Here is a 13,406-nt window from a genome sequence, read left to right on the forward strand (position 1 = left end):
GGCGGTTCTAAATTTTCACTAAACCTTTTAATTAAACTTTGACCGATTCTAATGTAGCCATAATCGTCATGAACCAATTTAACTTGAGAAAGATTTGACTATCTCACATTCAAGTGCTTTATTTTTTCCTACCCTTCATTTAATTGATGGGAATTTTATACATTTGACTGTTTGCCATATTCAACTAACATTGTGTCTATATATTTTCCTAATTATTCTCATTTTAGAAAAAAGAAATCGTAAACAAATGTTATTTTTAGTTTTTGATGCAATGTTAATTATTTCTTCCTAATTGCCCATTTAATAAATAATACGTATATTATCATAAAGACAATGTATCAGACTTTTTATTTATGATGAAGAGAAATACACAAATAGTTAATAATAATAGATTGGTAAATTTAATATTCTGTTTATAGTCAATTTTAAATATATGTGAAATGATAAAAAAAATGATATTCATCATGAATAGAAGGAAATAACAATTAAATCCCACCTTGCATTTAACTATTAAAGCATGCACGACGGTGAGAATAAAAAACATTTTTTCATTGTAGAGTAAAAATATATAAAAACATTTTTTATCGTAGAGTAAAATGGAAAATGCTAAATATCAATAATGGTTTTATCAACAAAGATTCAAGAATGACATGACACAATAATCTCTGTCTCATTTATTAACCTTTCATAAAACAAAAATACATAACACCCACCACCCAAAAAATTTCGGCTAGACTGAGATTTTATTGGCTAACATTAATTTCAGAACAATTTCTTGATAAAATTTAAGGGTAATTATTCTGCCATGTCATTCTTAAATTTTTCTTGATAAAAACTTTCTTGATATATAGCATTGTTCAAGTAAAATATATAGGTACCCATCAAAATATGTGGTTATAGAAGTATCATCTCTTTTTTTCTTAAGTAAATAATTTATATACTTAAATGAACTTTTAATTACTCCCTTCGTCTCATAATAATAGTCTTTTTATACATTTTTTATTTTCTCAAAATAATTGTCACTTTAGAATAGCAATGCAGCATTTATTATTATTTTTTCCATTATTATACCCTTATTTATTGAATTTCATCCGACATAACTACTCAACTAACTACAATTAATAAGGGTGTTTTAGTGATACTAATTTTATTTAGAGACGGAGGGAGTTTTAGTGATACTAATCATTTCCTTAATAACCGTGCATAAACCTTAAACGACTATTATTTAGAGACGGAGGGAGTAATATTCTACCTCATGAGTGTGCTTCTTTCACCGGTAGCTAGATGTTTCGCGACTGGAAACCACTCGGTCTTCAAAGAGGGGGACGTGTCAGTAAAAGACACTCTGATGCTCAATCAGGTTGGATGCTTATAGTAAGCAGGTTGGTTAACGAGTATATATCAAATAAGTGAAGTAATTTTGTTAGGGGTAAGACCTTTATTCATAGTCGGACCGACAGAACATGTCAAGAGGCCTAAAACAAATTTTATAATGAGGTCTTTTGAAATTTAAAAAAAAAAAAAAATAACACATTGTTTATTAAAAGCACAATAAATCAAGTTTTTTTTTTAATTCAAGATTTGAATTTAGAATCAAAAATATTTTCGACTTTAAAATTGAACAATTAAATTAGATAAATATTGATTTTTTTTAAGGAGATAAATATTGATTATTAGCATGTCTTATTATATTTTCAAGCAGACTGAAAGTCATAGATATTGACCTTAACTTTTTTTTGGCTTTTTTAGGAGTGATTCTTAGAATATTATGTGTATATTCATAAAAAAAACATTTAAAAATATGAAGAATACATATCAGTTGATTTAATAGTGGAGACCAAAAGTGGCAATTGAAAACTTTTGAAGAATTAAAAGTCGAAGAACTTTTTTAGCAGACTATGAAACCTTATGAGGGGTGGATTCTAAGGTGAGGGCCCTATCAAGTCCCTCACCGATGAACCATCATTATGAGCAATTGGATTAATATAATCCATACATCTTATTGTACAATTTCTACACTTGATTACGATTACCTTCTCCCTTTCACCAACAATCACTTTTGCTGCTACTGCACCCACCGGCTAGCCACAACAACAATCAAAGACTTACAAAATTGTTCAATCAATTGTTAATCAATTCGATATCCGTCAATCAAAATTGTCCAATCAATTGTTAAAGTCAGATTATACCTAAAAAACTATACACATTACAATTCTCAACATCTTAATTGTCATGGGCAAAAGGATATATTATCACAAGTGGAATCTTGAATAGAAATTTCCTCAACCATCCATTTCGTAAGCAAATTTTATGGTAGGGAGTGTGCAAAACAGTTCTAAGTACTAGGCAAATAAACTAATGTTAATTTTAAATGATTTTTAATGTAACCGAAGTTTATCAAATTTCTCCATTATCCATTTTCTCATGCTTTCTGGATTGAAGGATATTTCGGTAAGGTTTTTTTGGATTAAAGGTTTTGCTGGTGTTTTAGAGCTTGGAGAGAGGAGATTAATGATCCAGTGTAGAGAGTGTATAATAAGATGTGTGAATTCGATTATCTAATGGTTTTAAATAATGGTCCATCGATGAGGGATTTAATAGGACCTTCACCCTTCTGAGGACTAGAAGTCGAAGAAAATTTTATCAACCGAAACGAAAAGTTGATATATTTACCTTTTAACATATTATTATTATTATTATTATTGTTCTTTTTCCGGTTTTATTTTCAGCTTTGTATCGTTTGTAATTGTTTTTTTTTTTTGTTGTTGGAAAATTATCGCTTTTGTGTTTTGATTAATTTTAGATGATATGGTTTTGGTTACTTTAATTTAGAAATAGTTGCTTGAAACTTATTGTTTGTTTGTATCGTTGAATGTTGATAGCGGTTTAAAAAGAGAAGTATTCATGTTGTAGGAAGAGAAAATGGGGTATAATTTGGTAGAATTCTAAACGACATTTAATTACAGTTCTTTGAAACGGTAACTAATTGTCCTGGGTGATATTTTGGTTAGTTTAGGGTGTTTGAGAGTAAAGTATAGGTGCCTGAAGAGCAATTTTATTTATTTTTGGAACTACAAGAGGGCTAGTTGATGTGGCAGTTTACAAATCTGGGCCCAGTATAAATTGAACGTTTTGAACAAGATAATTGCTCTTTAGCACGTATGATTTGCTGACAGCATCTCAAACTGACAAAAATGTTCCCAATAGTAATCCCATTATATTGTGGATTCTAAACGGAAGCTTATGATATATTTCTTCAATGTTGTAACTACAGTACAATAGTTATTCTATTTCCCTTAAAAAATAGTTATTTCTATTTAAATAAGAGAAAAATCTAGAGCTAATGAGCTTACTAATGGACCACATACTAAAAATATAAGTAATTAATAGTATTGCTATTTACGATCTATCTATCTATTATATATACATATGAGAAGAATGAAGAAATGTCAAAAGAAATTTGCAGAAGTAACAAACTCTAATGCTTTTCTCATTTGCAACAAACACTCATAGGTGGCACCACTACTGAATAAAACTCAAATGCAAACTAAATTTAAATGTAAATGTACATTTGAGATTAAATTACTATATAAAAATACATTTAACCTATAAATAAATTATTCCAAATGGCCCATATATATACATGGCATGTTCATTAAGGCTGTTCTGAATTTCCAGTAAAAAAAGTCTGTTTTGAATTTTTGGTACACATTTTCTTTTTTAATTGAAGGGTATACATATAATTATTACATTCATGGTCAATGCAACCCTAAATAGCCGTTCGTATTAAAATACCTCGTTCCAATATGTGAAATTGACTGTTACAACTAACCTTGTAAGAATGGACCACCTAATTTACTCATTCACATTGATGAAATTAAAATAAAGGATAGTGTGCAATCGAAGATATATATCATTTGAAAATAAGAATCAAAACTAATGACCAAACCAACGTGTATCTGGTCTACATCAAGTGCATTAACTCAACAGCCTATGCATGCAACCTTTCAAGGCCAAATGGACTATTGAGTTCAATCCAAGCTTCCTTTTTTGTTCATTGTAAAGAAAAATGATTTCCAAATATTTAGGAAATTATTGCAGAAATTAGGAAGAAGTAAAAAGACCAAGAGTTGTTATAATTCAATTCTATTATATAGTTATCTGTCTATATATTTGTACAGAGCTTCTTAAGATTAAAAAGGGACGGAGGATGGTAACAAATTAAAGGGAGAGAAAAGAACATTAAATTTATAATGTTAAGAAAAATTAAAGCTACAAATTAAGGACCATATATATATAGCTATAGTTAGCTTTAGGTGATGAGCCACTGAATGCTATTCTTGACGAGGGCGTGCCAACCACAGAGAACTCAATGCTCGCATACGATGGAAGTACTCAGCCATGGCAAGAAAACACCTTGCTGCTTGACGCGTCGTTAGGATCTGATTCAGACGGTGAATGGTTTGGTGCCGTAGATTATCTGCCTGTAAGTTCAATTCAAATCACAATCACCGGTTATTTTCAATAACAAATAAATGAATAATGATCGATATTCTCAATTTTTAGATTAATCCAACCACAATTTGACTTGAGGGGATGGAAACCCTAGAGGATATATAATATAAGTACACATGATATATATTTTATATAGTAAAATATAGTTATTTGACAATGTATATATTTGTGTGTGAAGGTGGGTTGAAAATTCCACCTTTTGCTTGTAGATTCAACTTAATACAAATATATGAAATTACAATGTCAGACACAGACAAAAAGAGGTTGGAGACGAAACTGTAATAGTGTATTCTTTTCCCTTTCTACATTTGAAACAAGAATAATAAATAGTTATAGAAACCTATATAGGTTTTCTTAGTCAAATTTGGAACGTTAACCGAAATTTTGGTTATCTATAACATTAACACTTCAACATATAAGGCAGTAGAGTATGTAAACGATTTTTCAAAGTAAGGGTAAATTAAACACCTTAATTTTAATTAATATATAGATATAGACTACAAGACATTCAGACTATTATTGTTCAACATATATGTATTGTTTTCAAAGAGTGTGTGTGACTATTATTGTTCAATATATAGTGTGACTAAAAGTCAAACTAGAACAAATACTACAAATTGGTCAAACTATGACTGGATGAGCTTATAGGTTAACTTATACTAATGCTCGTATTCATAATCATTATCATTTGTATATATGGTCTACCTAATTAATATTCCTCTAGCTTTTGTTTCCCATTGTTCCGAACGGTTACTTACAATAGATTCAAAGATGTATTATTGGATGACTTGTAATAATAAAACCGCTACTAATATAGACATTGATAGAAGTCGGTGAACAACTTTTGGTGAGATGAAAACAACAAATTAACACATATGATATGGGTGAGGACTAGGTTACCATTTCAAGAATTGTTAATGAAAATTACCCAAAGTTAACGAACAAAATTTTGTATTTTTGCTTGTGGGTGAAAAATATCTTAAATGTTTGTAAATGTGTTGGATAAATTACTCATAATTCTTCAAAGAACAACATAAAAAAAATTAAAAAAATCACACTATATTGTGGTAGCTAGACGGTGCATATTAACAACCCCATAAATTTCACAAAGAAAATTAAGTCGTTTTACCAAAATCAGTCCATATTGACACTAAGAAGAAAACAAAATCATATGGCCAATTAGATTCAAAAATCTTGCATTATGGTCTCACTCACTCAACTAAAAATCATATTAGACATGAGCAATATATTATTCGTCCATTTGTACTTTTAGTCAAAAGAAGGTTATGGGGAAGGGTCTATAAGTGCTGTCTTCAAGTCAAACGGTTATGACCATGACATCACACATAGATATGGGGCTAGAGGGATACTATCTTTTAATTAGGATTGTATCGGTGAGGGACCACTAATATTAACTTTCACGTGTATACTATCAATAGTATACACACTACACTAGCAACCTTAGAAATTCATCAATGTGAATAAAATGTTCATGTTCATTCTAATAACAACATCCTCATAACCTTAAATAGCTAGGAAGCCTTATTATGGTACCATTGCTATGCTTTTTAAGCCTATGTATACTAACTCTCTATCCAATCTTTTTTTTAATAATATATATACATATTTGTGATTTTGATTAATACATAAACATCTAAATATGAGATTCAAAGATTTTGAATGTCTTTGTTTGTAGATTAGATTCCATGTAACTAACTTAAAAGAGAGATGGATGGAAGGAGTAGTTCATGGGGTTTGTGTGGTAGGTTTCCCAACCCAAGGACAACAGATTCTTCTTCCTACCCGTAGTACCCCCCACGAAATCAGTTATGAAAATTTTGTCAAGTCATGGCCCTTATAGAGGGACCACAAAACTAATCACCATGATAGATAGCATGTCACAAAATTCCATCCCAAAATCACTAATATACATGGCTGTGTCGATGTGAAATAGGAGACTCAGCTCTCTTTTTAAAATAGATCCCTAGTAAAATAAAATGTAATTTTTTTGTGTAGTTAAATATCATTAAAAAAAATCAGAATCAGAAGAAGTTCTAAACAGAAATGAATTAAAAAAAAATTAAGTGAAAGAGGTGAAATTTATCTAACGGTGTCGTTTTGATTTGTCACTCCTCTGTTGTGGAAAAGGGTAAAACGAATGGTTTATGCGAAGAAAAAAAATGATTGTTGTGATTCTTTCAATGAAATAATTTTCCAAATTGACTGATTAAGTTATTATACAAATTAAGGGTAGTTTGATAGGATCCGATTTATGTACAAAAAGGAGAACTAGAAGTCTAGAAAAAACTCAAACGTGTACTAAAGAAAGAAATGATATAACATATATATTTTTTATTTAAATGGGAGGTGGGTATTAGATTTATTTTTCGTTAGAGGTCCGTAGTATTTGGAGGCCGGCCTGGTTGAGCACCTTGCACAGCCTCAAGGTCGGGCCTGCTAATATATACATATAAACCAAATTCAACGTCCATGATTAACAATTTAATTCCTTCAAAAAAAATGATTAACAATTTAATATTATCTATATGAATAGATATAACATCGTTTTCAAATTATATTATTTTTTCTAGATGACAAAAGGAATACTATTATTTAATACTCATTTTAATCTTACTTAATAAAAGTCACCTATTCGCAAAAACTATTATTTAAAAAAATTGAAGCATGTTAAATAGTCAAAGTAAGGTAATGTACCTCTCTGACGAAACTTTCAAGAGTGGAGAGTTTGTTCATGGCCCTTGCCATTTGGTCCATGTAGTTGGTCATATTGGGAGGATAGCTCAATGAATCTGATGTTATAGTTTCAGAAAGAGTTTGATTGAGTGCCTCAAGTCCTTGAGAGAGAGCATCTTCTCCCTGTTGTGTAGATTGTTGCAATCCATATATGCCCATTATTTGTTGCTCGGTCAGTGGTTCAATTTGACTCACAATGATCTAAAATACACATAAAATCAAAACATAAAAATCACATTTTGAGATAAAAACTACAAATTATAACTTTATTTATTTAGAATTAGAATCAATTCCAAAAATAAATCAATTTCATTTATAAAAAAAATCACGTATAGCTCTCCTAACATTGAAACTAAATATAATGTTTTTCAAATTACATAATGAGCATATCATAAAAGTTATTTGTATATCAATACTAATACTATAAGAGGGAAAGTATGGTTGTCAAATCATACAATACAATATTTTGTGAGTTAAGAGAGGTTGTTAAAGTTTATCGATTAAGTACAATACAAAAGAGAGATAGGTATGTAAACAAAGACTCTAGTCCCATAATTTCATTAATAATAAAGGTCATGAAACTTGAAAAGAAGAAAAATGAGAGAAAAAGACCTGTGTTGTGCCACTTTCTTTTTCTTTACTAAACTTCTTAATCAATATTCATTTGCACTCAAATTGGGGTTAAAGGTATGGCTTTCATGAAGATCATGAAGCCTAACTCTACCATACAATATGGAAAATCTTCATACTTTAGTTTTTCTTTCGTCATTTCATTGATGACATTAAATTCATAGTGAGCTCTTCTTTTTTATTTCTTTGGTATATAGCCACACCGACAATACAAAGTTTATGACTTTATAACATCATCAACTTCTCCTTTTGAATGACTATAACGTTACACCATTTCCCTCCCTATTCTCCGCATAAAAATTATCATAAAATTCACCAAAGTTCAACTTTAAAATATTGCAAAAAAAAAGTTTGTCATGTACGTAGTTGTTAAATAAGGTTAAGTCATGGCATGAATGAAATGAACCATTGGTTACTAAGAATAGTGTGATGCTACCTTAATGAGTTCAGAAGGCTTAAATCCACCAATCCACATGAAGCAACGTTCAATTGGGGTAACCCACATGCCAGAAACAAGATGAAATATATCTGCTTTTGCAACTAAGCTCTTAAGTTGAGCTACTTGATCATATTGAGCCAAGAATTTGTCCACAAACATTCTAAGCTCATTCTCAGGAATGTGCTCATGAACTGCAGCTCTTAGTTCACATACTAAACGGTGGTGCTCCTCAAGCCACCTCGCATATTCCACGTCGAACATTGCAGCCTCTGAAATATTCATTTCAAATATTTGTATAAGAGGTTAAAAAAAAAATTGATCATGGCAAAACATATAAGAGGTTAAATTGATTAAACATGCATTATAAGGTAAAAGAGATCACACCTGAGCTAATGGTGTTCATAGAAGGAAGGCCTTGTTCTCCTCCCAACATTGCACCTCCACCAAAGAACATGCCCTAAAATGGAAATAACAAAAAATCATGACATGTCCGGTTATTGCATTTTAGGTTTCCATGAAGATATTTTTCTTTTTTTCTTACTTGATTTCTAGCATGATGTAGTTCCTGTTCCATCTGATTAAGTTTAATTCTACTTGATTCAAGCTGCTGAATATATGCCTGAAAAAGAGTACAAATAAAATTATACATATAATAGTTCATAATTTAGAGATTCTATTGACAAAAAATGTAACAAATACAACACATATATGGAATTTAATGATCTTCATGTGAAACCATTTACCTTTTTTCTAAGCCTGCTTTTTCTAGCTGCTTCTCTATTCTGAGCAAGTCTTCTCAGTATCTGTAAATAGTTAACATTTTATTTTAAAATAAAAATATTGTTAAAAAAGAATAAAAAATTAACAAGATTGGTAAAATGTGGAGATGAAAGGGGGAAAATAAAAATATAATTGTTTTTTTTTTACACACAGAAAAAAAAAAAAAAAAAAGGTTTAAAGAGTTAACCTTAGGATCTGGTGTTTTAGGTCCTTCATGTTCAGAACTTGAAGTTGGACCCTTGCCATGATTTTTCTCTCGCGGCTATAGTATAGTAAACGCATAGGTAGGTGATTAATTAGGATAAAGAAAATAATAATAATATCAAGCAATAATTGAGTAGCTTAATAAACTAGCTCAGAACTTCATATGCTTCAAAGATGCTACCAAACTCTTATTATTTTTTTGATGAACCAAACTCTTATTATTGTTTCTTTACATTTTAATCATAAACTATTAATTAACATATTGGTTTAATATAATGATTTTTGTACGTGCCTTAACAGCTTTGGGTGGCTCTGATCCTTTCTTGGATCCACTTGTTTGCGGAGAAACTAAATCCATGCTAGCCTATAAATAATTAATTAAAAACACATTAATATGAAGTGTAACAAAATAAGAGAGTAGTGTGTAACACAATTCATCGTGAAATAATTATTAACTACACCTTAGAATTGGACGATGATGGCTCTACATGCATAGGCTGAGAAGGAAAAATGTTAAGAGTTGGTGGCCTCATTCCTGATGTTGAATTCTCTGTGGAGATGCAAATATTTACCAAATTCAGCAACATTAAATAGTTATGTATGTATAACATAAAAATACATTTTATTGTAGAAGTATAACATAACATAAATATACTAATCGAGAGAGAAATGATAGAAGAATAAAGAGGGTGTATTTTTCAAGGGACAAAATGATTACGATGAGAATTACAAGAAGAGTGAGTGTGATGCATTTCTACCTCTCTTCTCTTGTATATATTTTGAGAATAGTATTAATAGAAAAATACAAGTAAATATATAGAAAAATATGGAGAGAGAAGGGATAAATTTCCCTTTTTTGGAAAAAGGATAGAAACTGAAAATAAAAATAAAAACGTCTATTCCATTTTTTCCACACTTTTGGTTTGTTTTGCTTTTCTGCAGAAAGGATCTGGTCAAAGGTAGTACTCTGCTGCAGATATGATTCTGCTGAACATGCTATTGGTGTGAAACAAAGAGATTCTCTATAACAAACCAAAAGTGAAAGGAAAAGACTCCTTCTTTTTGAATTTCAAGCAAAACATTATTGGGATTTGAAAGGAAAAAAAAACTCACGTTTTTGGTCTTGAACACTGGATGGGTCAGTTTGTCCATTAAGATAGAGAAAAAGGGCTTGATCTAATTCACCCAAATCATAAGCTCCAGAATCTTTATTTCTGCTGACATAAACAAAAAACAAAAAAGTTATAATAACAAAATAAACCAATTTTTTTTAACGTAAGACACAGTTAATTGTTCATCACTTCATCTCGATATATATATACATAATTGAGAAAGAACTCACATGTAGTTTCCAAGGACAGAGGGTGATGAAGAAGATTGCATCATTCCAAAAGAAATTTGATTATGATCATGTATTGGATGATGATGATGTTGTGGTTTATGTTGTTGATGATGACGGTGTTGAGGTGGTGGGAGTGGTTCTAGTTGAGTAGTGGTTTGGTTTGGTTTTTCAACACTGGAAGCCATATATATATAACAAAAAAACAACCTAAAAACTTTGTCTCTTACTCTTGTTTTTTAAGTAGTAGTAGTAAACTCTTTCGTAAGCTTCATGAATGATGAAACCGCCTTTTGTTTCTTCTACTTAAAATCATTTTCCTTTTTCCACGGAAAAAAAAAGAGAGAGAGAGTAAGAGAGTCGGTTATGTATTTTCTCTCTTAAGAGCTATAGATACAAAGAGAAGAGATAGAGATAGAGAGAGAATTGAATTGAATTCAATGCAACCAAGTAAAAAGACAAGGTTTCTTTTCCTGTTATTACTCCTTTTATCAAACTTTCTCTCTCATATATGGCACTCACAATTAGATGATTTTCTGCAAACAAATTACTAACTTAATTTTCTGATGATAAAGCGGTCCTCTTCAAATCTCTTTGTCACAAAAAACCATGGAAGAAGAACAAGAGAACATGTTTTTATTGATGTTTTTTTAAAGAGGAAAAAAATTAGTTTGACTTGTAAGATTGAAAAATCACCTAAGAAAAGGTTCCTTGTGTAGACCTCTTAATTTTATAGTGAAATGGCTAAAATGCCATCATTTATGTTCAACTCTTATATTTGGCATTTCCTGCAAACTTACACGTACATATATTAATAAACGAAGTGGGTGTTTCGATTTGTTTTTATAGGTTTATTTCTACTTCCCAATGCACTTTAAACATGAAAATTATCAAGCTAAAATCTTTAACAATCTCCAAGTCACAATCCCAGTCTCAAATTCAAAAATAATTGAGATGTCAAAAGTTCAAACCCGGATAAAAATGTTCATGTTGGTAAGATCAATATTGTCGGTTGAGTTAGACCATACAAACCACAAAATTAATTTAAAATTGAAATTTACTTTAAAATAATTAAATAATAAAAAAATGACATAAACTTGAATGATTAAATAATTGATCTGTACCCAATGAAACTCCATAGTATGAGTACTTGAGAGTTAATCTACAAGCTATTTGCAACATATTGATGTCCTCCAAAGTATTTATCTTAATTATTAATTCATAATAAATTATTGGCTTAATTGCACTTTTGGCCCCGTGTCTTTTCAAAAGTTGCGATTTTGGCCCCTTAACTAATTAAAATACAAAACAGCCCCCTATATATTGGATCTTTGGCGGTTTTGACCCCCAAGGCCACTTTTGACTTAGTCTTCGCTGACGTGGCACCCACATCCCTTAAGTGATGTGCCACGTGTCGACCATTGTGGGTGCCACGTCAGCGAAGACTAAGTCAAAAGTGACATTGGGGGTCAAAACTGCCAAAGATCCAATACATAGGGGGTTGTTTTGTATTTTAATTAGTTAGGAGGCTAAAATCACAACTTTTGAAAAGATAGGGGGCCAAAAGTGCAATTAAACCTAAATTATTTGGAAACCTTTTCAACAATTAATTAGAAATATGTTATGCATGTGTCTCTGTTAATAGTATTTTCTCTTATCATTCTTAGGATTAGTGTTTAAGGTCAAAACAAGAATCACCACGTGCCTGATCAAATGACAATGTACTCTTCTCCTGGAGGATACATCAAGGTTAATGTTGATAGTTCTTCTTTCAGAATCCCAAATGTTGCACGCTTTGGAGGCATTTTGAGGTATGATTTTGGAACTTGGATTCACCACTTCTCTGGTATTTGTGGTATCACATCTAATTTGTTTGGTGAACTTGCAACAATTTGGAGAGGACTTCCGTTGGCTTGGAACCTTAGTTATAGAGATAATATTGTAAAATCTTACTTCAAGTGAGCGTTTAGACTTGATCATTGATGTCCAACTATAAGGATTTCTATCCTCATGCAACTTTAATTTCCCTCATTAGAAAGTTCATCTCTCTTCCTTAGTTGATTTTATTAAATTATACTTTAAAATAACGCAACGAGTGTATTCATTGGTTGATAAAGTTTGGTGCAAAGAATGTCGACATCATGAAGTTCTGAAACTTCCTTTCTATAGAGTTGGATCTCATCTTGCATCCCGACGTCTCTAGAGTTTTTAGGCAACAAGCTGCTTAATTTTCCTTTTTTCTATCTTTTTTGTCCCTTCGATTAAAATATATGTGTAGCAAAAAAAATTTAATTGATTTAAGAGTTATACAAAATTATAAAAAAAACAAAGTCATTCCTGACCAAATTTGACAAAACTATGTACAACAAAAACTAAATAAGGGTCTGTTTGTTTTAGCTTTTTTTAAAATAGGTTTTTATAATGTAATATATTTTTGTTATAATTTTTTAAATTTTTTTTTTTTAAGAAAAGCTTAAAATGAAAAATTCGTTTGAATAGCTTATCTTGAAATGTCATTTTAAGTATTTTTTGTTATAATTTTTTTTGGACACTAAAATTCTGAAAAAATCTCTAAGAAAAAATCTATTTCAAATAGCTTTTCATAAAAATCATTTTTGAAAGATATCATTTCGAAAAAATATGTGATTTTTACTATGTAAAATCTCGAACAATGGATTTTAAGATAGTGAATGTTAAAATAACGAATTTGAAATAACTTTTACTATTTGTGAGTAATTTTCCAAA

At 30.4% G+C, this 13,406-nt stretch overlaps 1 protein-coding gene across 2 annotated transcripts; it reads right to left on the reverse strand.

Annotated features, from left to right (window-relative positions):
* Window positions 1-4,130: 4,130 nt before the first annotated feature.
* On the reverse strand, window positions 4,131-11,328 carry LOC11443474 (bZIP transcription factor TGA10). 2 transcript variants are annotated; one of them, XM_013594185.3, is made up of 11 exons: window positions 10,665-11,328; window positions 10,436-10,539; window positions 9,784-9,872; window positions 9,615-9,686; window positions 9,306-9,380; window positions 9,082-9,141; window positions 8,880-8,957; window positions 8,723-8,795; window positions 8,336-8,607; window positions 7,231-7,470; window positions 4,131-4,484 (listed from the first exon to the last, which is right to left on the reverse strand). In XM_013594185.3, the coding sequence occupies exons 1-11, from the start codon at window positions 10,847-10,849 to the stop codon at window positions 4,335-4,337; spliced, it is 1,398 nt and encodes a 465-aa protein (XP_013449639.2). In that variant the 5' UTR covers window positions 10,850-11,328; the 3' UTR covers window positions 4,131-4,334. The 2 variants fall into 2 exon arrangements, with proteins under 2 accessions (XP_013449639.2, XP_003625219.2); XM_003625171.4 differs by having other exon boundaries at window positions 10,436-10,536; window positions 10,665-11,327.
* Between the last annotated feature and the right edge of the window lie 2,078 nt (window positions 11,329-13,406).

This window comes from Medicago truncatula, chromosome 7, assembly GCF_003473485.1.
Source record: "Medicago truncatula cultivar Jemalong A17 chromosome 7, MtrunA17r5.0-ANR, whole genome shotgun sequence".
NCBI classification, from domain to species: domain Eukaryota; kingdom Viridiplantae; phylum Streptophyta; class Magnoliopsida; order Fabales; family Fabaceae; genus Medicago; species Medicago truncatula.